The following is a 27,670-nucleotide window of genomic DNA, read 5'->3' on the forward strand; positions in this document are numbered from 1 at the left end:
TCCCCGCTGTGGCTCCCTGTGCACCCTCTGGAGCAGATCCTTTTGGGGGTGGGAGCACAGGGAGAGGAGAGGAAGGGGACATCCTGCTGTATGAGTAAAACTCCACTCATGCAATGTGGATACAACCTTCTGTCTTCATTTCATGAAATTCAAAATGGACACTTACACCAAAAAGTTTATAGAATCTTTGCTTCTGAACAAATTCTAATTCCCAACTACCAATGCTCAAATGTTTGACATCTATTAGTTCTATTGCTTTTCTAGATTTACTATTAAATCAGGCATTATATACCCAAATAGATAATTTAAATACACTTCTTTCATTATGTAAATGTTCCTAGTAGCTAAAAATTCAAAGCCCATTTGTGAACCTTTTCAATTTTTGAAGTATCGCTGCAGCTTTCATCAATTATTTTTATGAGGTAGTCTCTGCTCTTTTTCAGATGGTTTCTGCATTCTTCTTGTTCTTCTAATGACAGACTATCATTTTCCATCTCTTCAGCTTTCCTCTGGAAAATCTATTCAAGAGAAGGAGTCAGTTGTAAATGCAGCTTATAAAGTGTGTGTGCATTTGGGGTGGGGGGATCACTTGAAGGAATTCAACACTTACTAGAGCAAGATTCCAGTAAGAGACAACGTTTTTAATAGTTTCAAATGCTTGCAGAGCATCATCTGTTTTTCCATCAACAGCATCCAAAATAGCAAATGCTATTTGCGCTTCTTCTTGATATTCATCAACCTGAGACACCTAAAAAAGCAATTTACTTAATTAGTTTGTGAGTGACACCTCACAGACAAGTTCTGTCACCAACACTAAGTTAACATTTGCGGCTTATGAAGTAAGACTGGAGTGATTGCAAAAGAAAAGTTGGACTTATCATGAAGTGTCATTCTGGTCAGTGGAGAATGGAGCAGACAGGAATGGGTTAACTCCTCCTGGAGGCAGAGTCGACACTAGAAAAAAAGCTTAGCTGGTGGCCAGCTGGAAGGGGGAGGGAACCTTCTCCAGGTCTCCAGTTTGTGACACAGCTGTAAAAAGCCGAGTACTGAGCAGCCAGCCACTCCACCTACATGAACTTGAACACTGAAACCTGAACAGTAGAGAGAATAAGAACAAGCATTAACAAATCAGCAGACAGTACCAGGAGGGGACGTAGGAGGCCCTTACTACACTATCCAGAGGGTGAGTGACCGGTGGTCACCTGAGGGTTCCTGGAGAGGTGTCCTCCCTACCACATAGCCTAGGTTTTGCTGTGGGGTGGGGCTGTCTACTCCACTTTCCACTGACCAGAAGGACACTTCACAGTAAGTCCAACTTTACGTCCTCAGTCAGTGGAGGAGTGGAGCAGACAGGAATGGGATGTACCAGTGACCCCCCACTACATCCTTGGGTGGAAGCAAACGTAGGCCACAATCCTCTGAAGAACCCTTTTGCCAAAGATGGCTTTTGCGGAAGCAAACTTTTCCATCTTGTAGTGCTTGATGAAGGTGGATGGGTGAGCCCAGGTGGCGACTTTGCAGATTTCTTCCAGCAGGGCGTTGTTGTGGAGCACCGCCGTGGTAGCAGCCCACCTAACTGAGTATGTAGTGATTCGGGGGGGAGGGGCTCTCCCTTTGGCCTGATAGGCCTTGACCATGCAATCCCACACCCAGCAGCTGATGGGCACCTGGACACCTTCAATCCCTGTGTGTCCTGTTTAAAGGGCATGAACAGGGCCTTGGACCTCCTGAATGGCTTTGTACAGTTCAGGTAAATCTGAAGTGCCCAGCTGACATCAAGTTTGTGCCACTTCTCCCTGCGATGGACTGGGCTGGGGCAGAAGCTCAGTAGAGAGATGTCCTGACCCCTGTGGAAAGGGGAACTGACCTTGGGGAGAAAACTGGGGTCAGAGCAAAGAACCACCTTGTCTGGGTGGAAAATGCATAGCTCCTCCTGGATGGAGAGGGCCCCCAGTTCCCCTACCCCCAACTGAGGTGATTGCCAAAAGAAAAACTGTTTTGAGAGCGAGGTCCTTGATTGGTATGGAATGTGCTGGTTTGAATTGATGTTGTGAGAGAGCTCTGAGAACTAATGAGAGATCCCAGGAGAGAAACTTGTGTTGTACTGGAGATGACAGCAGGGTTGCTCCTCAGACAGTGTTTGACTCGAGGGTGAGAAGAAATGGAATGGCCCCCACATCGTTGGAAGCACACTGCCAAGGGCCGCTGCCTGTCTCTTGAGCATGTTTGGGGCCAGACTCTGGTCAAGACCATCTTAAAGGAAGTAGAGAATGGTGAGGATGTGGCATTCTGCAATGCATAACTGTTTGTGTCTACACCACCTGTTGAAATGCCTTCCAGGTGAGGCCATAAAATTCTCTGAGTGGATGGTTTGCAAGATACCAGAATGGTGGAGATAACCCTCTCAGACAGCCGCTCTTCACTTAGCCACCGCTGCTTAGCCTCCAGGCGTGAAGCTGGAGCCACTCTGAGTCTGGAAGGATGGGGCCTTGTGAGAGGAGATCTGGTCTGGTGGTGAAGTGCCACAGGGGGCTGGAGCTGAGGTTTACTAGATTGGAGAACCACAGTCTCTGTGGCCAGTGTGGAGTCACCACTATCACCTGGGCCTGGAGAACTCTGATACCGCAGAGCAGTCTGGACAGTAGAGGTAGAAGCAAGAAGGGGTAGAGAAGTCCCCAAGGCCAGAGGGCTGACAGGGCATCTATGTCCTGAACTCATCCAGTTGGGCATTAACTGATGAGGCAAACAGGTCCATGCATGGAAGCCCCACTTCCAAATGATCTCTAGGAACACATCCCAGTGAAAGGCCCACTCTCCCTGGTGGACTTGTTCCTGGCTCAGCCAATCTGCTTGTGTGTTCAGGATCCCCTGCACATGTATGGGCAATATGAATACCAGGTGCCTTTCTGCCCACTGGAATGGCAGGTTGGTCTCCTCCTAAAGAGGGCCTGATTTTGTACTCCCTTGTTTGCAGACATGCGCTTTGGCCATGATGTTGTTGGTTGTTACTAGCACGTGTCTGATATAGAAGAGGTAGGAACTCCTGGAGTACTGGTCAGATTACTCTTGAGCTCCAACCAGTTGACTGACTGGCACCGCTCCTGTGCTGACCACTTCCACTGCAAGATGGTGGAGCAACAGGTCGCTCCCCAGCCATATAGACTTATGTTCGTGGTGACTACAGAGACTGTTGGGGGTCTAAGAGGAAGGCCTTTTTCCAGATGAGGCAAATGGCCCCACCACTGGAGGGACTCCCACACATGCCTCAGGAGGGTGATGGGCCAGAGCAGTAGCCACTGTAGGGTTCTTGAGAGGAAGCAAGCCCACGGCACTGAGTCTATGGCCACTATCATGGAGCCCTGCTACTGAGCCAGTTCCATCAGAGGAGCCTGCCTGCCCTAACTGGCACAGAAGGTTGTCCTTGTCTTTGGTGGACAGGAAGAGCTTGGTCCGAGCTGTGTCAATGACCACTCCCAGATGTTGAAGGTACTGGGTGGGGAACAGGTGGCTCTTGTCCCTGTTGATGATGAAGTTATGGTTCTCCAGACACTGGATGGTCATCTCGAGATCGTGTTGCACCACTGTCACTGAGGAGGCTCTCACCAATAGGCCATCCAGGTAAGGGTATATGCGGACTCCCTGAGTGCAAAGGTGTGCCATGATTTTGGTAAACACCTGTGGGGCTCAGGTGAGGCTGAATGGCATGGCCCTATATTGGTACTGGTGGTGGCCACGCGCAAAGCGCAGGAGGCGCCTATGTTGCTGAAGAATGAGGACATACAGGTACACCTCTGTGAGATCTATAGATCCCAGGAAGTCCTCTAGTTGAAAGGCTTCTGCAATGGACCCGAGTGTCTCCTTCTTGAACTTTTGTCTGTAGGAAGTGGTTCAGGAACTTTAAATCCAAGATGGCTCAATAATCACCACTGCGTAAAGGGACTGTAAACAGCACAGAGAAGACTCCTGTGGACCGTTGATGCTCTGGCACGGGTTCTATGGCACCTATCTCGAGGAGGTGGGAAATGACATCCAGGGTTCTCTGTAGCTTCTCTGGTTGGCGAGCTGGAGGAGCTGTCTGTCATCTGTCCTGTGGAATGGTGGCAAATTCCAGGAGTAGCAAGACTGGATGGTGTTCAGTATCCACTTGTCTGAGGTGGAGGTTGCCCAGACATGTGCGAAAAATTGAAGCCTGTCCCCACTTGGGATGTCTTGGTATCGTGCTTGGCTTTGCTTAATATTAGGCTTGGGATTTTGATGATGTTTGTTGTCTGGCAAGTAGTTCTGTAGGTAGTTGGGCAGGCCTTGGGGCAAAAGGAATGTGAAGTCGTCTTAGAGTATTGTCATCCTTCCTAGGAACAGAAGAACCTTCCTTTTATCCTTGGACTCCACCAGGTGGCGCTCTAGAGGCTTGCTAAAGAGTTGACCATCCGAGTAAGGCAGAGCCAAAAGACTGACTTTGGAGTGATAGTCCATCTCCTACTCAGACGTTGTGTCTTACTATCATGCCATATCCAGGTGCTTGTGCTGAGTACTGCAGGCTGTCTGAGGAACACTCTGCTAGGAATTCAGCTGTCTTTACCAATTTGTGCAGGCCCTCCCTGACATGCCTGGCATCTGGAAATACTTCTGTCAGTAGCACTTTGGCCCACTTGACTGCCGCCCATGCCAGAAAGGAGTTGGCTGGTGAAGCTCTCATGGCCAATGCAGATGCTTCATGTGCATGTTTTAAGATAGACTCACTGTGCCTGTCACTTTGGTCTGATAAGAGTATCCACTCCTTCCTTGGTCAGATACAGGCTTGTTAATGGCTGGGACTCGAAAGGTTGCCATGGTTGTGGCAGGAAGGTCATATAGCTTTTTGGACAGGGCATGAGGAGCTCTGAATTTGGCTGGATGATCCCATTCTTCCTTAACAATGTCCTTGAAGAACTTTGGGAAGGGAATGACCACCATCTGGGGAAGATATCTGAGGATCCCTGTTCCCCCTTCCTCTAGTTGCCCCTCCTGGGGACTGTCCTTAGGAGGGTCTAACTGAAGGCAGACTATAGCCTTAGAAAACAAAATAGGATAGAAGTCAGGAGAATACAGTCTCTTATGCACTGGAGATGGCATGGGGGAATCGTCCCAACAGTCCCCCCTCTTCCTTCTCTGAATCTGATGCAATGGATGATTGGGGGGGGGTACCATCCTCCCAGGAGTCTGGGCTAAGGGAAAGGCAGTCAGGCTGGAGCCTGGAACCGAAGTGTCTTTTGCATTTATCCTTGTGGGGTTTAGGCTTCTGGAAGGAGTCCCTTCTTTTACTCTTCCCCCTTCTTCTATCTGGGCTGGCATCTGAGGAGGAGGGAAATGAGAAGAAATAATCATGGCACTGGGCCCTGCAGTGCTTGGAGCCTTTTTCCTGTGTGTGCAGGCCCAATGCTTGGCTATGGAAGCCCATGCCTCCCTCATCATCGCCTTGTTAAGCCAGACCAGCATGGCTGATGAGGTAGAGGGCTTTTCTAAATGGTGAGATTTGGCATGCTTTTTCCCTTCAGGAGTCACGTTGTGTTTCCTCCTCTCCCCCCAGTTGAGTAGAAGGGAGCTGAGAATATGAAACCATTTCAGGCGGGGAGTCTAGCATGGCACCCATCACTGACGCAAGGGTGACTAGAGAATTGCTTAAATGAGAAGTAGATCCTCCCCCCCTCCCGGGGAGCTGCCTTCCTTTCCAAGGCATGAGACGAGCCGTCTCTCCCCCCACCAGCATTGCTTAAATCCTGGCTGAAAGGGGGAGAGGCTGGAGCGGGCGATCCCCCCCTATAAGAAAAGATTGGTAGCTTTACCTGAAAAAAGGGGGCAAGGTAGCAAACCAACAAGCCTTGGATACCAAGGGACCAATCACTGCTCCTCCCAGGCTCCACAGCAGCAACGCCCCCAAAAGGGCTTCCTTCTCCTTGGAATTACAGAACAGCATTCCGATAAATGACAGCAGGGGGAGGCGCGAGACAAATCCCGGCGTCCGCTGCATCCCGGCACTTTCCATGCCTCTTCAGAAAACAATCCCTGTCTTCCTCCCTCAAATCTGCCTAATCTCTTAGGGCGGGGAGTGAAAGGAGAGAGAGGCAGAAGTCGGTTTGCTGCAACTGCAGCTGATGAAGATAAACTCTGAGAAGAGCAGAGAAAGCAACTAAACTGTTCCTGAATCCCTTATGGGACCCAGGAGGAATAGGTTGAGCCTGTTGCTTGCTGAAGGCAGAGTCAAGAACTGGAGACTGGGAGAAGGTTCCCTCCCCATTCTGGTTGGCCACCAACTAAGCTTTTTTTCTAATGTTGACTCTGCCTCCAGAAGGAGTTAACCGATTCTTGCCTGCTCCACTCCTCTGCTGACTGAGAATGTGTGAGTCTTAAAGTACTCTAATGGGGAAGCAGACACAGATCTGATATTTCAATAGGTAGTGAGTAGCAAAGCTTTTTTTTGCCAGAGTTGGAAGGTAAACACTTGTTGGGATGGAGTGGGGTGGGGGCAGAGGAGAGAAGGAGGCAAGAATTGTACATCAAAATAAGATATTGCAGCTTAAGCCCCCAAAAGTATTTAGAAACAGAAGGTCTACCACAGGAAGATTTTAGCTCTCTTAACCTTATTACCTGAATATCGTCACTGTGAAAGTGATTGAACAAAGGGTTAACTGGTTCAGGAATACTTCTCTTCTTCTTGATTGTCTCAAGCATTGGCAAAACTTTTTTCCAGTAATAAACACTTCGTCCAATGTATTCCCTTTGGTCATAGAAAGAATTAAGACTACAGCCCTGTGAAGTAACACAACTTAAGTTAATTTATATGTTAAACTTAGAAAATTATTTTTTACATATCAATTATAGCCCTGATGACACTATTTCACATTTCCTTATTAAAACTCAGAGTTCTAGCAGTACATACTAAAGTATTTATTTATTTGCAGAGCTTGGAAAAGTTACTTTTTTGAACTACAACTCCCATCAGCCCAATCCAGTGGCCATGCTGGCTGGGGCTGATGGGAGTTGTAGTTCAAAAAAAGTAACTTTTCCAACCTGTTTATTTGATTTCTTATCCACCCTTCATCATAAGCTCCCTGGGCATGCTACAACAACAGAATATGCAGTTATAAAAAACAGATAAAACTGTTACAATTATAAAACAAGTAAAACCCTTCCAACTGGAACAGAACAATTCAGCAGAAGAGGCTGGTCCTACAAACCAAAATACCTTAACTGTTGAAGGTCAGAGTAAAAAAGTGTGTCTTCAGCATATGGCAAAAGCTGTACAATGAAGATGGCAGATGCACCCCTGTGGGAAGTTCCACAGTTTAGGGGCTGCAAGAGACCTCTCCTGGATCAACATTCCCTGTACTTTTGAGGGTGGTGAACGACCAATAGACCTCCTCTACAGAACTTAACACCTGAGGTTAGCAGGGATGGAGATAGTCTTTCAGATATTTAAAGTCCTAAATGACTTGTGGCTCAAACACTAAATTGAGCACCTTGAATTGGGCCCGGAAACAAACTGGCAATCAGTGCAGCTGTTTTAAAATAGCGGCTATATACGACATCTAAATGGAACCCTAGCCAGTAATCTGGTCACTGCATTTTGAACTAGGTGAAGTTTCCAAATTGTCTTCATGGACAGCCCAACATAAAGCACATTACAACAGTCCAAACTGGTGGCTTCGCAGAAGTTTACTTCCCATGTTAAATCATAACCTAGGAGGAAAAGGGGTTACCCAATCCTCTTAAAGTATTTAAAAAACAGGAGTGGGAACTGGATGCCGTTGGTGGGCCAGATTCTTATCTCCCCCATCCCCAGTGAGCCAAGTTTGACAGAAGGGCAGGATCCCACCCGTCAGTCGCTTGACATCACAATGGCAATGACCCTTTTTTGCCCCCACAATTAACTAGATGACACAGGACTTTGCAGGCACTGCCAATCAGGTGATCGGTGTTATCTGTAAACCCCCCTTTTGGCCCACCTGCATCTTTACCTGCTCTACAATAGACATGTGGCTGTGACTTAGCCAAAATGGCCTTGCAGGCCTCATGAAGTCCACAGGTGGAGGTTCCCCATCACTGCTTTAAGAGGTGGCTGCAACTAAATTCCCCTCTTCCCCCCCCATGTAATCTAAATATCTACAATTTTACATTAGTCTGCATGCATAATTACAAGCGTTTAAGACATTAACTTTATAACATTAATTTATCAAAAATGGCACCTGCCTACTTACTGTTTTAAGGAGACTTTTTGCCCAGTGCACAATCAGAGCTGGTTGAAGACCATGTTTTCCTAAGGCTCTGAGGATGCTTATTTCATGTTGGACCAGAAGTCTCATTTTTGCTGCTGTCCCAGGTCTGAAAAGCAACATGTATGCACAAATGGCAGCTGTATAAGGTAATTTTTAATTTCTCCTTAGTTCACTATAGCCAAAAAGTTAAAAATCCTATTTTAAGCGCAAAGTTCACCTCACAAAGATTAAAAGGTTTTCTAGTGAATAGTATGTAGCCTAAGTACACAAAAGCCAGCCATCTCACACCAAATTATCAAAAGTACAATAAAAATCAACTCCCTTTATTAGATCCTTCAGCATGGGAAACAGTCACACTAAGAGAAAAGGTGCTAATGTGAAGTCTACAGCCACATATTTACAATAAGGATGACTACCATAACAAAGAAGTCATACTTACACAGCTCGTTTGTGAACAAGAGTGAAAACAGCATCCCACCAAGCCCTCTGCCTCTCGGTACAAAGTTGTTTGCATACTGGCAGTGGCAGCATTTGAGGCTGATGTACAGTATACTTGGTATTAAATTTCTCTTGTAACTGCAAATGACTGGTGAATATCACCCCAAGCAGAAATACCTGTTTTGCAAACACACACATTATAAGTTGTACAAAAAATGTATAAACTCAGATTGTGATAGAACTTGGTGCTGAAAGTATTTTCTTACTTCAAGGTCCAACATGCAAATTGATTCAGGAGCATTTGTCTCAAGCCTTGATGTTTCCTGAGGCAAATGGAAAAGCTGCTTTAACCATTTGCGCATTGCTTGAAGAGTTGATATGGAGTTCCAGTGCAGACCAAGCCATGTGAGGTGTTGGAGACTACCACTGTGCGCTCTAATAGCACCTAATGATAAAAAAAATGCTGATTAATTTCCAAAAACACAACTGTATGATACTGCAGTAGAAGGCAGTAAGCAAGTTATGCTTTTGGTGGCATAATTTCCATTTCCTTCCATTCAAACAAACCAAAAGATTATCATCTCATTTTAATCTCCAAATAGTTAAAAATGTGAAAATGCCTCAATTCATACTTTTAAAAGTAAGGGTTCAAAAAATATAGCTCTTTAGAAGATTCAGATGCCATCACTGGTTATAGTTAGGTTTCTACAGACCTGTCCACAGGTATTTTACATTTTAGGTAACACTTGGAAGAGAGTGACAAATTCTGAGAAGATGACAGAAACAAATACACCATCTATCACATCACAGCTGTAATTCACTACCACTTCTAAATACAACCAGACAGAGATTTAGCATCGTAAGTATACAAACAGCACTTAATCATCAAAAAATACCCCAATGAGTAATAAAGGTACTACTTGAAAAAGTGAGTTTGTTTAAAAGTTTTACATTTGCTACAGTGTTGATATCCAACTGCTACTTCCATTGTTTTTAATCTTGAGGTATCATGCTGGTTTAATTATGTGAATCTATTTTATAATGTGCAATGAATTTATAACATGCAAGTAAACATTCAGTACTCAAACCAAACTTCTTACCAATATCATATCTAGTTAATTCTATACATTCTGGTGGCTGTACACCAACATTTCTGATATCATCTGTGCCAAGGAAGGAGCTCTCTCTAGAAGAACCACTCCCAAATAGTGCATCAAATAAAGCAGATTGCCCACTTTTGTTTGCAAATGATTCAACAATCTCCTTGAAAAAATCCTGCTTGCCATGGCTTAGGTTTAGCAACATATGTCCTGAAAAAGAAAGGCACACAGTCAGCTATAAACAAGTTTCTGTTTTGCACATATACACCAAATACTGTGTATCCAAGGGTTGTATTCAACAAATTTGCCCCATATGGGCAATGGAACTTTCCCTCCATCTTCCCACCCCCAAATCTACTTCCTCAAACAAATCTGCGAAACCCCAGAACAGATTTGGGGGCATCATGGGGAGAGGAAAGTAAAGTTCTGCTGCACAAGCAAAAGTCCTAGCATGAATGGGACAACTTCGGTGGATACAACCCCAAGATTAAATCTTGTCAACTCCATTAACTTGTGTTTAGAGGGCAATATCCAACGAAGTTGTTCTGTTGGCATAAGGATTTCTGGCTGTGCAATGGAACTCCCCCTCTCACCATGCCCTCACCAAGTGGAGGACGTGCAGGGAGAGGAGAGGGAGGGGATGTTCTGCTGCGCAAGTGGAAGTCCTTGTGCCAGTGGAAGTACTTTGTTGGATACTGCCCAGAAAGTTTAGTTCTTAAAATTTAAAACATTATGTTCAGGGGAAAGAATTGTAGGTTTGAGAACATAGCAAAGCTGAATATGAACCGTTGTAATTGAGAGCATAATGAAAAGTTACCTTGGCATCTCTAGCATTGTACTTCTTAATAAACTCACATTATACCTTGAATTCTTAGCGTTAGCTGCTAAGATTTGTTACCTCTAATTTCAAATGAGAAGTCTTTATGCACTGCTTTGGAATAGCTACCATATATCAACAGCTTTGATTTTAAAATGAATTGCAATTTTTAGTATTACCAGATTGGCTCTGTCGGTCACAGGCTAACATTTCCAACTTCTCCTGTTCAGCTTGATCTCCTTTTATTAGTTTTGACTTTGGTCTAGGAACCTGGTAGAGATTAGAGAAGTATAAAGAATTATCTTTCCCATTAAAGATATGTTAATAATACTAAACTTAAGAATAAAATCCATTTCTATGAAGTGTAGAAATCCTGTACAACAGTCGTAAATTTTACATTACTTTTCTGTCCAAATTGCTAAACTGAAAAAATGTTGACTCTATATTGTTATATGCCAAGGACAACTTGAATAAACACAGAATTATTGCTTCTTCCTCCAAGTTGTGAAGGAAAAGGATTAGTATTTTGAACTGCAAGTCTTGCTTTTACTCATCAAGCTATAGTAGCAGAACATTTAAAAACAGTCCAATGGTAATACTTCGATATAGAATTAAGTTTAGAGGGGCTGGAGCACCTTTCCCAATCTGTTGCCCTCTAAATGTTCTAGACTACATTTCCCATCAGCCCCAGCCATCATGGCAGATGACGCAAGCTGAAGTCAAAAACAACTGGGGGGCACCAGGTTGGGGAAGGCTGGGCTAGAGACTGCCCTTGAGCTGTGGAGATTGTCTCATGTTACTGGCAAATTGGCATAAGAGGATGAGGGGATCTGGCAAAACCTAATGAAAAGTATTGCAATGATCACAACTGTAGATCCAGTATGTTGCAATAATGGCACAAAGTGCATCTGGAGTTAGAACATGTGCCAGAAGAGGGCAGAGGTGCACAGAGGTAGCAGCCATAATGCTATTCTCCCAGCTGGAAAAGATATTATTTATTTATGGCATTTATAAACTGCCTTTCAGGAAGACTTCAGAGTGGTTTATGTAAGGTTATTCACTAATAGGCAAAAAACCTTGAGGTTTAAGAATGTACCTATAGCCCACAGCTATTTCTATCAAACTTTAAAAAGCAGGGAAATTGGGCAGCTATAGTGAATGCACCAGGGGAGCAGGAGACCTGAACTCCTCTCTGAGATATTGGACTGCCCTACAAATTTGTCAGAATGCAAACATAATTGGGTTGTTTTTTCACAGTCCAATCCACTTGCTGTGTAGCTTGGAAGAATTTGGTAACATGTGCCTCTGAACATATGGTGAGTGGTGGCAACACCTGCCAACTCCAAAGATAGAGAATTATATTTTTGTATGTTTCTTGGTGTTCTTAGCTTCTTTTCTCTGTTACTAATGTTTCTACAGAGAATCTAAACTAGAAAATTTTATTTCCCTCACTATTCATCCTAGAAATCTGTGTCAAATTTATTTTTATTAATTTCAAAGCCTTTTTATTGGTCAGTGTCACATGATGGTGAAGATAGCCTTTTGTGTTTCAAATTGGAGGTTATGTTCTATTTTGGGTGCATTAACAGTTGAATCTGAAACTGCAGTTTGATGTAAAATCAGACTGATTACAATATGTTGCTACTTCAGCAATGACTCTTAGCTGTGGGAAAAAAGAGGGTGGATGTTTTCAGCCTGCTATGTTTAAACCACTTCATTGAAGGCAAGGTGGGCACGGTCAATTAAAAACATAGAGCACATCTAGAATTTTGCTAGAATATATTTCACCTCTCACTGTTTTATCTTGTGCAAATTGAGACACTCCTGAGGTCCACTGGAGACTATTCTGCAGAAGTCAGTGCAATTATTCCACAATTATGTTTGGAGTTTTTTTAGTGTAAATTTTGCAAAGTGTTGCTGTACTTCACATATTCACAGAAAGAGAAAAAAAAGAAAATGATTTCCTATAGGAAACTTCACTAAAATTGCAAAGTAAATCAGACATATTTAAAGTGACCATCTGAACTATATCAACTGTCTGAATAATGTTGCTTCCTCCCTGCTAAAACAAGATGAGCACAGCACATGTCTTCTTTCTATTATTTGGGCTAATTGCAGGTGTTTCCACCACTCACCATATGCTCAGAGGCACATGTTACCAAATTCTTCCAAGTTACACAGCAAGTGGATTGGACTGTGAAAGACCAACCCAAATTATGTTTGCATTCTGACAAATTTGTAGGGCAGTCCAATATCTCAGAGAGGAGTTCAAGTCTCCTGCTCCCCTGGTGCATTCACTATAGCTGCCCAATTTCCCTGCTTTCTAAAGTTTGATAGAAATAGCTGTGGGCTATAGGTACGTTCTTAAACCGCAAGGTTTTTTGCCTATTAGTGAATTTCCCTGCTTTTTAATCCAGGAGGTAAGAAATGGGATCCTGTCCCAGTTTGCTGAGAATGGATTGATCATTTGCATGCTTATTGAGTTCAGTGGGATTTACTCCCGTGCAATCATGCTTAGGATAGGTAAAACTGACATGGGGGGGAGGGAGGGCTGGAGTGGGCAGGGGAGGAGGAAGAAGGAAGAGGGGAGGAAGAAGGTAGAGGCGAGGGGAAGGAGGGAAAAAAACAGGTCTGATCATTTGCATGCTTATGGAGTTCAATGAGATTTACTCCTATGCAATCATGGTTAGGATAGTAAAAAGTGACCATGGGGGAGGAGGAGGGGGAAGGAGCGTATTGGAGGGGGCAAAGGAAGGGGGAGGAGAGGGCAGGTTTGATCATTTGTATGCTTATAAAGTTCAATGGTATTTACTCCCATGTAATCATGCTTAAGATAGGTAAAACTGACCATGGGGAGGATAAAGGAGAGGATGGAATTGGAGGGGGATGGGGATGGAGGAGCAAAAGAAGGGGGAGGGAAGAGGATAGGTGGGAGGAGAAGGGAGGGTGGGTTTGATCGTTCACATACTTTTTGAGTTCAATGTGATTTATGTCTGTGCAATCATGTTTGAAAATGGAAATGGACTGCCTTCAAGTCAATCCCGACTTATGTTGACCCTATGAATAGGGTTTTCATGGTAAATGGTATTCAGAGGTGGTTTTACCATTGCCTTCCTCTGAGGCTGAGAGGCAGTGACTGGCCCAAGGTCACCCAGTGAGCTTCATGGCTGTGTGGGGATTCGAACCCTGCTCTCTCAAGTCATAGTCCAACACTGACCTGGGGGAGGGGCGGGGAGGGGGGAGGAGATTGGGTGGGTGGGTAATGGGCAGAAGGGAAGCGCCTTTATTTATTTGATTTATATTCTGCCCTTCCTCCCAGCAGGAGCCCAGGGCAGCAAACAGAAAAGATAAAAACACTTTAAAACATCATGAAAAGACTTTAAAATACATTAAAACAAAACGTTAAAAACATTTTTAAAAAAACTTTAAAAACATCTTTCTTTTTTTAAAGGGTTATAATCATATTATTAAAGAAAACATATTAAAAGCAATTCTAACACAGAAGCAGACTGGGATAGGTGTCAAAAGGCTTGTTGAAAGAGGAAGTCTTCAAAAGGTGCCAAAAAGATAGCAGAGATAGCAAAAGGAAAAAATTTTTGAACAGTATCAGTGCTTTTCAGTGTTTCCCCCACCTTTTTATTCTACAGCAGGCACATGTAGCCTCCCACCCAAATTTAAACCAAAGCTGTCCCTGGCCACATCCACACCAGGCCTTTATTTCACTTTGGAGAGTCATGGCTTTTCTCAAAGAATCCTGGGAAGTGTAGTTACTGAAAGGTGCTGACAGTTGCTAGGAGACGCCTTGTTCCCCTCACAGACCTTCAATCAGAGTGGCCGACTGTTAAACCAGTCTGGCCACTGGAGCTCTCTCAGTGGAATAGGAGTCTCCTCTCAGCACCCTGCACAAACTACAATTCCCAGGATTCTCTGAGGGAAGCCATGACTGTCTTAAGTGAAATCAAAGTCTGCTGTGGGTGGGGCTCCCTGATTAGCCAAGCCAAGCAGCTGTGAGTCTGGCGTTTAGAATTCTGACAGTTGGTTTTTACGGAGGATGCCCTGCATTATCATAGGCTGCCAGCCAAAATTTATTAAATTGATTAAAAATCAGCCAGGCATTTTTTTAACTTTTAAACTGCAGAAGATGAAGGTCAGAGTATGGGGCAAGGTCAGTATTAGGATTACAGGTACTCTATGAATATGGCTGATTTTTAATTAATTTCAACAGATTATGAGAACTCTGAGAGAAAAAAGTCCAAAAGGGATCTGGGGGTTTTCTATCTCTTTTTAGACTTTGAACTCTGTATTCTCTCTGACTGTTTTGTGTATTGCCATGAAAATTGAGAGGGTTGTTAAGCAAGCGTTTCTGAGTTCAGGACTATAAGTTTTGTAAGGTTTTGTTTTGAAATGAGCTTATGGGAAGCATCAGAACGGCATGGGGGGTATTTTCAATTTAACATTGCGGAATGTGAACAATCCACGCTGACTATAGTATACAATCACTCTTGTGGCTGTATAATTACAACAGTATTTTTTATATATAAAGTTACAGTAAAATGGAAAAGACAGCTTGTATGTTTAAGAACAGTAATAAAGTACATTGGGATGCCAATTTGGACATGCATTTGCTTCCCAGGAAAGCTAATGGTGCCCACCAAAATTTATTGGCTGGACTACATTAAATTATCTGTAGACGGTAGACTCCTGATTTCACACATACTTTCCCTTTACCTCCAGATACAAGATTTTTTTAACAAGCACTCAATGTCCATTTTATACTTTTTTAAAAAAAAACGGAGGCATGCCAAGGTTCACACCCTTACAGTATCATACATATATGAACGTTCCTTAGCATTTAACACAGAAAACTACAGCACAAATACTATAACGGTAAGTCAGTTGAAAAAAGCTTACCTGATAAGCTAGAAGATAACACAAAACTGCCAATTCAAAAACAGCCCTCCACTGCATTTCACTTTCCTGGGCCATTTTCAGCAGCAGAGTTCCAGCATGCATGTAGAAGTGGCCTTTCATTTCAAGGAAAGTTACAGAAAGTTCATCACCTCCAGCTGCATGAGCTTTCACTGAATGAAGTGCATGATCAAAGCTACAAGACAAGTGCTCATTAATAACAGGTATTTCAGGGATCAACAAATATTGTTACAAAACACCAAGCTTTTTTTTTTTTTTAACTTAAACTTAAGTAAATTCTTTTGATTAGTTTCTTTACTCTCCACTTATTGTTCCTCTGCTGTATTTGACACATATATAATGCAAATGTGCAAAGAACAGCCCAGGAAAATGTGAGAGCAACTAGTAAACACATAGCTGAATGAAGGGGTTTCAGTGGGAATACAATACTAAAAACGACATTTCACCCAAAGGCTATTATTTTGAAGAGTTCTGAATCATGTAGAAAGAAGATACCTTTGAAGTGATTCTCTGCTTTCTTCTACATCTCTGTTCGAAAGTGTCATTACAACCAGATTTGAGTAAGCCAACAAGAGATCCCGATGGGTCTTTCTCCAACTAGATTTATCAGATTCAGAATCCTGTGCAGATTCAAGATATTCCTAGAAGAAATCATTCAAAAGCCATGGTTTGGTGAAAATGTAATATAGCTAAGCCATTATATCTCCAGTGGGTTTTATTAAGCAAGATCAGATTCTACTTTGTTTACTCATGCTCTACTGAAATTCAGCCATCTAAAACTCAACAAAGTAAAAACCTTGTTTTACATAGATTGTAGGAATTTTTTAAAGCAGTTAGATTAGGGGTATTTAAAGTTGTCTTTTGGAACACCAACTGAGCACCATTACTTCAAAGGTAGCTGAGAAGTCCGTCTTCTCAGGACCTAGCCCACTCCGTCAGAAAGTGTGGCTTAAATGTCAGGACAAAAAATGTCAGTCTATTTAGTGTACTACCAGAGGCCCTTAACACCAGCACATATTGACCATGCTTGAGATCACTGGAGTGACACACTACGTTTGGCAAGGTAAAACCACAAACAGAAAGAAAAGAATTTCTAGGGGTGATCCACAGATACTTGCACAAGAGTTCGTGTAATCCTACCACAGGCAGATTCTAGAGTAGTTCTCAGGCTTCTCATGAGATTGTGCCCATGAAAGACCATATTTTGATTTAGTCTCAGCTTTTCTTGCACAATGTTCAGTCTAGTGTAAAGTTTAAAACAGCCCTTCTATGACCTTTCACTCAAGGAGGGGAATTTGTTGGCCCATGTAAACCCAATTGTTTCCTTATTATTTGCTTGCTCAAATCATAGTCAAAAATAAGCTCTTTCATGCATATAGACCCAATTCACACAGAAAGCTTAAACTAGGTTCAGTCTTCACTTAAGGAGGCTCTCTATATCACCTATGAAAAAGCAGAAAAGGAAGTATTTTTTTACAACAAATACCATTAAACAAACCTTAAGTGTTTGTACAACACATGAACACCATTCCAAGCTTGATTGCAAGGATATTCTTTTCTCTGCTTCTTGACAGTGTGCCACAGCATCTGCAAGATTTTTGTTTGACATGTACAGCTTTACTAATCTAATGTTAACATAAACATCATCTGGTCTGGCATACAACTCTGACTGGATCAAGTCAAAAAGCTGGTTCCACCCATCCTCGCTCTTCCCATCCAACAGGCGTTCCTATGGTAAAGATAAAAGAGTAATTTTTATTTATTTATTAAATTTGTATACTACCTTTCCTCCAACGAGCTCAAAGTGGTATACATAGTTCTCCCCTCTCAATGTTATCCTCACAACAACCCTGTGAGGTAGGTTAGGCTGAGAAAGAGAGACCAAATTTTTATATTCATTTATTTAAATGTATGTTTTTCAAGCATTATCAAGGAGTAATATTTTATTGCTTCCTTCTATAAAATAACAGTATATAAGCAAGCTTGTTGTTGTTATGTGCCTTCAAGTCAACTACGACTTATGGTGACCCTATGAATCAGCGACCTCCAACAGCATCTGTCGTGAGCTACCCTGTTCAGATCTTGTAAGTTCAGGTCTGTGGCTTTCTTTATGGAATCAATCCATCTCGTTTGGTCTTCCTCTTTTTCTACTCCCTTCTGTTTTTCCCAGCGTATTGTCTTTTCTAGTGAATCATGTCTTCTCATTATGTGTCCAAAGTATGATACCTCAGTTTCATCATAAGCAAGCTAGTTTGGAGATTATGTAGTAATCAACTTCTGAAACCACTGACAGGAAATGCACTGTAATCCCTTTGAGAGTGTTTAAAAATAATTAAGTGTTTTCAAATATAACAGGAATTTTATGTTATCAGGTTGCCTTTTTTAAAATTAGTGGAGAAACCTCAGAAAATAGAAGATACAACTACTAGGATATTGCCAAAATTTTCATACTGTCAGCTCCTTGTAATCTACCAAGGTTTATTCTGTAAACTGTCACATACACAAGTAAGAAAAAAAGGTTACCCTTAGTCGAAAAACTGTAAGGCTTCCAGGAAAGAGCTTGGCTGCTCTGTCAACCCAGTATTTTGCTCTTCCATCAGTAATGTCATTACTGCATAGAAGTTCTGCAATCTTCAATACGAGCTCTTTCTGTGTTGGGTTCAACTCCACAGAACGCTAAAAGAGAAAATATAGTTTAATTTTTGTTCTACAATACCAAAATTTGCCATATCGACTACTAGAACACATTAGCCCAAGAGGCTTATACAGTTGTTTAAGAACACTCACCTGCCTTATTTGCAACATTAGGCAGGTATACAAGGATAATGGAAAAGATACAAGTGACTACTTTGTTGTCATTCTTGTGTAGAATTGTGCAGCCTTTACTACTATTAAACATAATAATCACATAGAATTAAGGACCAAAAAAGTGAAAGTCTTCTAGACAGGTATAGTATGCTTTAGCATTAGAGAGTAATGTTATGTTTATCAAATATCCTAAACCAATGAGGTATCTGTACAGAACACAAACATGATTCATAGAAACGTTATTTCTCCTTGCCAAATGGCCCTGTTCCTATCACACTGTGAGCATTTCTCACATCCCAGTCTGACGGACAAAACACTGCTTCAATTTCATGTTGTGACCCCATCACTTAGAAGACAGTTGAACATATGAAAGGAGCTGTTCTGTACTATCACTTTTCAGAACCAACTTCAAGGGCCTCCATAACGCCAACTGAACAAAATTCCTAACATCTACTCCAAATTAAAATATTAAAGTGGATTTTTTATCAAGTTAGTAACACACAATAAAGTGTAGTAGCTTGTGTGCTAAACTGTGGTGTGGAAGATTCGAACTGACATGTTTGGTCAAACGAATGTCACTGGGTAGTCTCAGACACACCCCTACCCCTGCATCTAAACTATGTTAGAGAAGTGAGGCTCCTTGGTGGAAGAGCTAAAGCTTCTCATAAGAGAAGTTGATCACAGGTATTTCCTGTCATTTGACAGCACAGGCCAGATAGTATGCCAACTGAATGAAAAACATTCTTCTTTCTTCAGTTTGGTTCTGTGCTTTCCAGAAAAAGAAAATAAAAGTTTATGAACCTCCAAAGTCTACCTAGAAAATTCCAGATTTCCGGATCAAGGCCAAAGAAAAATTCAGCATTATACTGATTATCATTTGGTCAATATTTCATGTTTCAGGAATGAACAGGAAGTTCCTCCCACCATAATAAACCTGACAGACCCATTTAGACTGACTAGCCTCCCACTGATCATAATGTAGTGGCTCAAATGACTTAGCAAGTGTTTCAGCACTGCTTAAATGATTTTATAACTCTCTTTAGAACAATCTGTGAAGGTGGAAACTGGCAATTGAATCCCCCTGCGGAATGCTATAGGATTCCATCTTGTAATTAATGGCTGCTCCACAGCCACGCTTTATCCATGCTCGTACTCATTTTTTTGATGCAACAGAAGATTTTAAGGGGCCTGGCGCATGGTACCTAAAATAATCTAGTAACTTAGTCACAGTCTAGGTAGTAACACTTTAAAATTTTATAGCATTCTAAAATCCATTATATGTAAAATATGGATATGTACAGTAGGTCCCCACTCATATGGCGGGTTAGGGACCAGACCCCGCCGAAAAGTGGGACACAGCATGATTACTGTCAGCTGTAGCAAGGTGGCTGGCGCTCCAGCTGATTGCGCGCTCCAGCTGATCAGCTGTAGTGCGCGATCAGCTGTAGCGCATGGAGCTCCAGCCACTGCACTCCAGCTGACAGTGCTTGGCCCCTGAAGCTCCCCGCGCTCCAGCTGATTCCCCCGCTGGCTCTGTATTAGCGGAATGCTGAAAAGCAGGACCCTACTGTATTTAAAGATATATTTAAATAAATATCTCAGACACAAGCCTCTAGCAACAATAATATAGGCAAAGCATAGGGTCATTTTTTACCTTATAACAGCCTACAGCTTTCTCTATGTTTTCTTCAGCTTCATAGAGTTGTCCCAAGAATTTGTGAGCCTTGGGATCTCTTTCTTGGACACTGAGATATGTAGATATGTACCTTCACAAAAACAGTATAGCAAGTTAATAACATCAGTCATTCACAGCTGTCATGTTAATCCAGAATAGAGGCAGGTGACCCAATACATTCTACAGTTTATCTTTAAATGAGAATTAGGAGTTCCAAGTTTGGCATATTTAGTTTAGCAATGCAAAAACCACACTACTTGATGTTAAGCAACAGCCACCGTTAGTTCTACATGTAACAATATAAAACCTGAAAACAATGGACCTGATTAGTAAAAATCAACCTTCCTGAACTTGGTACCCTCAGGATGTTTCAAACTGCAACTCCTATCAGCTGCAGCCAGCACAGTTGTAGTCTAAAACATACAGAAGGCACCAAGTTGGGGAAGGCTGGTATAAGCATATCAACCCTCACCATGAAGGGCTTTCTCTCTCTCGTCAAAACCTGAACACAAGTTATTCAGAATCTGAGTAGAATAATTCATTGGAATAATTATACTTTTTGAAAACTAGAACTTAGATATATTACCTTTTAGCAAGTTCGTATTCCTTTGCTTCATAATACAGCTTAGCAAAAAAGAATCCTTTCATGGATTTCTAAACAGAAAAAGACATATTTTTAATGCTAACACAAGAACTTGCTAGCAGTTTGGATCACGAAACAGTCAGGATAGAGGTACACAGATAAAATTCTAACTATTAGCAGTGCTGATGTATGATGCTGCATTGAAACAACAGTTATCAAGTTCCTTTCTAAGCACTTAATGGCTGTATTCAGACATCGCAATAGGCCATGGTGTGGAAATGGACTGCCTTCAAGTCTTATGGCGACCATATGAATAGGGTTTATTATATTGTTGAGATTTTAATGTTTTAATGTATTTGTATGTTTTTATTCTGTACATCGCCCAGAGTGGCTGGACAACCAGCCAGATGGGCGACTAATAAATAAATAAATAAAAACGGTAAGCGATATTCACAACAGGGCCGTGGAATCGGTACGCCAAACGTTAGACTCCGACTCCTCTATTTTTCTACTGTCTGACTCCAACTCCACCCAAAATTGCTTCCGACTCCACAGCCCTGGAAAGGGCTGTAAATGTCTTTTTAAATTGGAAGCTCTCATAGGAGCATTTTTATCGCTGCCTGAATATGCGCTGATCTTGGCATCACAGCATTTGTTTTCAGCTGGGTCCTGTGTCATACACTGACACACAAAATGTGTTCCATCTTGAGTTATGGTGAAATGTTCAACTACAGCTGACTTCATGGGAAGCTTCTTTGACATTTTGAATTTATATTTTAAAAAATTTGTCAATCAAAATTTATTTTGAAGCCAGAGTTGGAGTCGGTACATTTCTTCCAAAATTGCTTCCGACTCCAACTCCACAGCCCTGATTCACAGGTGGTTTACTTCCTTCCTCTGAGGCTGAGAGGCAGTGACTGGCCCAAGGTCACCCAGTGACCTTCATGGCTGTGTGGCGATTCGAACCCTGGTCTCCCAGGTCATAGTCCAACACTCTAACCACTACGCCACACGGTGTATAGTGACAGAAATAAGCCACAGCAAGCCTCTAGATCAGTGCTTCCCAAACACCCCCTGTGCTGGACCTCTTGAAAATTACTGAGGTCTTAGCAGATCTCTTCATTATTTTTTCCGCCTGTTGAGCAATTGTAAAGTGCTGTACTAGATTTTAAAGTATTTTTAAAAAATATATATTAAATTCAAAATGTAATACAATAAAAGTAAGTTAAGAAATAAAAGTAGCAATAAAATACAATTAAATCAAGACAAATATTTTAATGCAATGGATGTGCTGGTTGTGTAAAACAAAGTTCTTTCTGGCTGCTTCCTTTGTTTCCATGTTGTTGTTTTTTAATAATGTTTTTATTGGTTTTGGGTAGAACAGAATACAAAACAAGAATAACTTATACAACAAGAGAATATAGTGCAGTTGACAATAGGAGTTATGGTACCTATAATGCTCTAGGGAGGTAAGCATATATTAAATGGTTATTGTCCTGAATTGTTTTCCAGATAATTATCCCAATGTGGACTGCCAAATCTGACCATGCGAGGTTGGAGGTTTGCATGCCCCATCACTTTGACTAACAAAAACAATAAAGCTATACCATTGTTCATAGAATTTGTCTGCATCTGTTCCTTGTCTCATTGCTTTTGAACTATGTGTTAGTTTTCCCAAAAGTGCTAATTTCCATATTTCCTGATACCATTCATGAATCATATGTGGGTCGAGTGTTTTCTAGGAATCAGCTATCACCAATCGTGCTACTATAAGAAGGAAGTTTGTCAAGGTTTTGTGTATGATTTTATCGTTGGCTTCATCAGCTATAAGTAGCAGAGCCAGAGATGGGTCTAAATGAAGGGACTGATTGGTAATCTTGCTGATTTCATTAAATACTTCCTCCCAAAAGGGAACAATCAGCACGCAAGACCACCACATATGATAAAATGTACCTCGCTCCCCACACCCTCTCCAACACAAGGGGGAGAGCTTGTTATTGATTCTGTGTAGGATGTGGGGAGTGAGGTACCATCTGAAAATCAGCTTCAGTGCATTTTCACGGATCCTAGAAGAAACAGATTTGAAGCAGATTTAATCCTCTGGAGGTGATTGAAAGTAAATTAATCTCAATTAAAAGAATGGCTATCTAAAGCAATAGATAGGCTTTTTAACCATGATATAATAGCCAAGTATACATTCAGTTGATAAGTGTATGTAACTCGATTTTATGACTTGCACTGGCTGCCCATTTGCTACTGGGCCAAGTTCTAGGTTCTAGTTTTGGTGTACAAAGCCCTATACAGCTTGGGACCAGGATACCTGAAAGACCGTCTTATCCCTTATATACCCAGTCGATCACTGCGCTCTGCAGGTGAGGGCCTCCTGCAGATACCATCTTATCAGGAGGTTCGTTCTGCACAATATAGGAAATGGACCTTTAGTGTGGCAGCACGTACCCTGTGGAATTCCCTCCCCTTAAATATCAGGCAGGCGCCATCTCTGCTATCTTTTTGGCGCCTTTTGAAAACTTTCCGCTTTCAACAAGCCTTTTAAGTTGAGACCTATCCCAGTCTGCGTCTGTGTTAGAATTGCTTTTAATATGTTTTCTTTAATAATATGTTTTTAACCCTTTTTTGTTTGTTTTTAAAGATGTTTTTAAAGCTTTTAAAAATGTTTTTAACGTTTTGTTTTAATGTATTTTAAGGTCTTTTTATGACGTTTTAAAGTGTTTTTAGTGTTTCTGTTTGCCGCCCTGGGCTCCTGCTGGGAGGAAGGGCAAGATATAAATCAAATAATAAATAAATAAATAAATGATTTACTAAAAGTCACATTGAGTGCCTGTTAGGTACAAAGACCGGTTTCATAGCGCCAAATGTCAGTTGCACAGTCTAATCTTAAATTGTGTTTTAAATTGTTTTTAGAAGACGTGTTTTTAATTTGTATATTTGTTTTTAGTTACTGTAAACCGCCCAGAGAGCTTTGGCTATGGGGCGGTATATAAATACAATCTATCAATCAACAAACAAACAATGACTAAGACTGGGATGCCCATTTTCTTAAGGTCTTTCTTGCCTCTTGTTAATTCTGAATATCTAGTTATGCATTTTTTTAATGGGGACTATCCTTGGGAAAATTACCCCAATATATAAGTGAGTCCTTATAAGGCAAACATACATCTTGATCCTCAGCTAATGTCATCAGCGACAAACATTAGGTTTCACAGAAGCTATGAACTTTGCAGCATTCACCAGCACAGCTGCAGTTTTCTAGCACCCAGTACAGAAATTCAGTCCTTTCAGTTATCTACACTTAGTGCAATCTGCATTTAGTTCAAAAATTAAAAGTTTTGTGCCAAATGGAGCAGCTCTCTGAAGCCATAAAAAATCCTCCAGCTTTGGAGTCAAAACCACACTCTTTGTTATGGGCAAGATCCAATGAAGTGCAAGTGAGTGTCCTATCATGTAACAGGCCTCCTCCCTGCAAGCCCCCAAAATATGTTCTAGAAGGTTGGCGGATCATCTGGAGTAGATTTGGGAGGTGCATAGGAGGAGAAATCATTCAATGCCACCCTGTATTTTCTTCCTGCACTGTGCTCTTTAAGAGCAGAGGTGAGAGGCTCACCCATTATCTGCTAAGGACCAATAACAAACTATAAGAGCTAGCATGGTGTGGTGGTCAGAGTTGTTGGAAGTGGGGCAAGAGCAACTCCTGTTTTCTTGTTTTGTTTGTGCTCCAGAAGGGAGATAGAGCTAGGGTCCTCCAGATGGACAGGATTGTTTACCTTTACCTGTGATGCTCTGACTGACTTCCTTCTGTCGTTAGACTGTGACGTCTTTAGGGAAGTTTACCTGCCCCTCCTCCTTCCACCCTTTCCCTTCCTTTGTTCGCGGACTGTCCGGGAGAAAGGAGACATCCCTTTGTCTCTGCTCTCTCCAAGCATGAGGCTAACCCCCGCACCTGGGCGTTACACCTCCAACTTAGTTAGAACTACGTTTGCCTTTCTATCTACTATGTATTTCTATAAATAAAGTAGCTTTTCTTATTTTACTAAGTCTCAAGTCTCAGTGATGCTGATGCAGAGTAAAAGCCTGCTTTCTTAGATAAACGCACGCACACGCTGGCACACTCACATTTCAACATCTGCTGTTACTCTGCTGCTGAGGTGTTGCTTTAAACGAAATTAAGCACACAAATTACACACAGCACAACAAGAGTGTTGAACTAGGTCCTGGGAGACCAGGGTTCAAATCCCAATTCAGCCATGAAGCTTGCTGGGTGACCTTGAGCCAGTCACAATCTCTCAACCTAACCTACCTCACAGGGTTGTTGCGAGGATAAAATGGAGAGGGGGGAGAACCATGTACACCACCTTGAACTCCTTGGAGGAAATGTAGGATATATATAACTAACTAACTAAATACCATCATGGGAATTAAGGTCAAACAAAGAAGTGCTTGAAAAAACTCATTACTGACAACTGCTTTTCAGACAAGGAAATGAGTCTTGTATCAGCAAAACATACAACAGCTTCCCACATTTGGAAACTATGCCTTCATTAAGACAGCCAAGACAACAGCAGCATGCAATTTGCATGTCACGTCAGGGCTCCTTTTTCATTCCCCTTAGTTGAACTGTCCATAGCATTGCATACCTATTAGCAGAATTGCTAAATAGTTTTCAGAATTTCAGATAGGTATGTCAGGGGAATACCCCATTTTCCTGGTGAAAGAATGTTATTTCAGTGTCTTGCCCTAGATCAGTTTTTCCAATGGCAATCTCGGGCATATGTATTTTGATCAGATATTCTATTTAATTTGTCTTGCCTTCTTTGACCTGTTGCCTGCCTCAAGCTTTTGCCATAATAATGCCACAACCCTCAAGTCTGTCTTTTGGAATTGCTTTTTAATATGTTTTCAAAGCTTTTCTAAAAAAGATACCTTTAAAACTTTTTTTTTTTGTTGGACTTCCGGGAAGGGTGACTTAGCCTGTGCCTGCTTTTGAGACGGGCTCCTGCCTCAAAAGAAGCTTATTCAGATATATCAGTCAGTTTTTTCTTTTTTTTTTGACTGATTAAACTTCTCCCGGGTAGGGAGAAACGAAGAGATTAACCTCAAAGCCTATTTTTGTTGGGACGACCAGATCTCATTAATTTATGGGACGAGGTCCAGCCGACGAAGGTGGGACGGATTTTTAACAGCAAGCTCTATCTGATAAAGCGAACGTTCACCTTATCTTCTAAGAGAGAACGCACTAACAGGCAAGCACCCTTCTTTCTATATTTTTCTTTTACTTGACTTAAATTGTTGCTGTTTAAAAGAGATTTGCCAGATTGATCAGTTTTTGACATCTCACTGGGGAGCCATAACTTCTCTCTGCTACGCACTAATTAATAGCTTATCTCTGTTTTTGTTGCAAAAAGCTGTCCTGGATTTGCATTCTAAAGATATACACAGAAGAGGGATTTCTATTCCAGATTTTTATTTTGAAAAATATTATACTGTTTTGAGACTATTCTCTTTTTGGTCTATTTTATTTTGACGAATCTGTTTCTTGACGATTGCCATTAATTGTTTCGATCCTGGGAACTGCATTTTGTTTACTTAACTATTGGAGAGATAAGGCTGTCTGCTCTGTTTATACTGTGATGTCACCAAGTTTGGAGTATTAACCCAATTGTTGCTGAAATAAGAAGTGGTTTTCCTATATTTTTCTTTTAAAATGGCAATTAAGAAAGTGGCTGAGAATCTGGAAATAACTATGTTTCAGAAAATAATGGATGAGATTGAGATAATGAAAATTGAATTGAGTAAAATGAAGCAGGAGATTAAAGATATAAGGGTCCCTGTGAGAGAGGTGACCCTGGAAGGGGTCCCTGTGAGAGAGGAGATCCCGGAGATTGGAACAGGGGTCCCTGTGAGAGAGGTGACCCTGGAGACTGGAATAGGGGTCCCTGTGAGAGAGGAGATCCCGGAGATTGGAACCAACGTGGAACAGGAACAAGATTTGGAGTCTATGGACTTTAGAAATAAAATCTATTGTTTGGAACTCAATGTTATCTCTGAAGAAATGAATGAAGATTCTAGAGATAAAGTTATCAATGGCATGGATAATCTTCTGGACTGGAATGATGTGATGGAGCCCAATATAGAGAAAATCTATGGAATTAACTGCAGCCATGTGACAATGGAAAAACTTTTAAGAGATGACCCAGTGTATTTTGAAAAAAAGAACAGAGATATGATTTTACAGCAGTATTTCAGCAACCTATTCAGAATGGATGGCAAGAAAATATTTGGGATAGAGGTAATCCCCATCAGACTCTTACTATATGACTATGGCTTTGACAGCAAGATTATTATGGAATACTGATAATGGAAGATTGGATATTGAAATTACTGGACTTAACAAGACTACTGAAGATGGAAGATGGAAAATGGAACTAATAGAGATAATAGAACAATGGCTACTGAAATTATTGAACCTAACAGATTCTGATGTGATGGATTAATTGAAATGTTTATTTTGACTATGGTTATGACAATAAGATTATCATAATTAGTAATGAGATGGATTAATCGATATGCTTATCTGGAAAAAAAAATTGATAGATATATTTCTTAAAGAATTGAAACCTCTCTTTGACTTTTTGTGGAAAGAATAAAGTAATGTTTATGAGATTTGATGATTAAGTAAGATAACTACTGGAGGAAAGTGATTTTATAATATGACTTAAGAGACAGGATTGTTATATATTATAGACTTATAACTGATTTGATCTTTGACAAATGGGAAGTCAATATTTTACTCTTTATTTTTTATTTTTGTTTTTTTTTTCTTTTTTTCTTTTTGTTTAACTATTTTTGATTTTGTTTTTTGTCTTTGAATGTTTTATGATTTTGTCTTGTATGTTTTATGAAAATTTGAATAAAAATTATTGGAAAAAAAAAAAAACTTTTTTTTGTTTAAAAAAGATGTTTTTAAAGATGCTTTGTTTCAATATGTTTTAAGGATGTTTTTATGATGTTTTAGAATGTTTTTAGTGCTTTTGTTTACCACTCTGGGCTCCT

At 41.2% G+C, this 27,670-nt stretch overlaps 1 protein-coding gene across 8 annotated transcripts in view; it reads right to left on the bottom strand.

The window, feature by feature from the left end:
- Positions 1–27,670, bottom strand: part of LOC133384891 (E3 SUMO-protein ligase RanBP2-like) — a 66,299-nt gene that overhangs the window by 33,441 nt on the left and 5,188 nt on the right. For all 8 annotated transcript variants that reach the window (XM_061626751.1, XM_061626754.1, XM_061626748.1 and 5 more), the window contains exons 2-15: positions 20,606–20,673; positions 19,999–20,110; positions 18,060–18,212; positions 17,035–17,265; positions 16,032–16,177; positions 15,519–15,711; positions 10,787–10,877; positions 9,791–10,000; positions 8,957–9,135; positions 8,692–8,867; positions 8,235–8,358; positions 6,625–6,786; positions 611–748; positions 372–518 (exon numbers count right to left, since the gene is read on the bottom strand). In XM_061626751.1, coding sequence (XP_061482735.1) covers positions 372–518; positions 611–748; positions 6,625–6,786; positions 8,235–8,358; positions 8,692–8,867; positions 8,957–9,135; positions 9,791–10,000; positions 10,787–10,877; positions 15,519–15,711; positions 16,032–16,177; positions 17,035–17,265; positions 18,060–18,212; positions 19,999–20,110; positions 20,606–20,673 — 2,130 coding nt within the window. The remainder of the gene's footprint in view (positions 1–371; positions 519–610; positions 749–6,624; positions 6,787–8,234; positions 8,359–8,691; positions 8,868–8,956; positions 9,136–9,790; positions 10,001–10,786; positions 10,878–15,518; positions 15,712–16,031; positions 16,178–17,034; positions 17,266–18,059; positions 18,213–19,998; positions 20,111–20,605; positions 20,674–27,670) is intronic.

This window comes from Rhineura floridana, chromosome 5, assembly GCF_030035675.1.
Source record: "Rhineura floridana isolate rRhiFlo1 chromosome 5, rRhiFlo1.hap2, whole genome shotgun sequence".
In the NCBI taxonomy this organism is placed as follows: domain Eukaryota; kingdom Metazoa; phylum Chordata; class Lepidosauria; order Squamata; family Rhineuridae; genus Rhineura; species Rhineura floridana.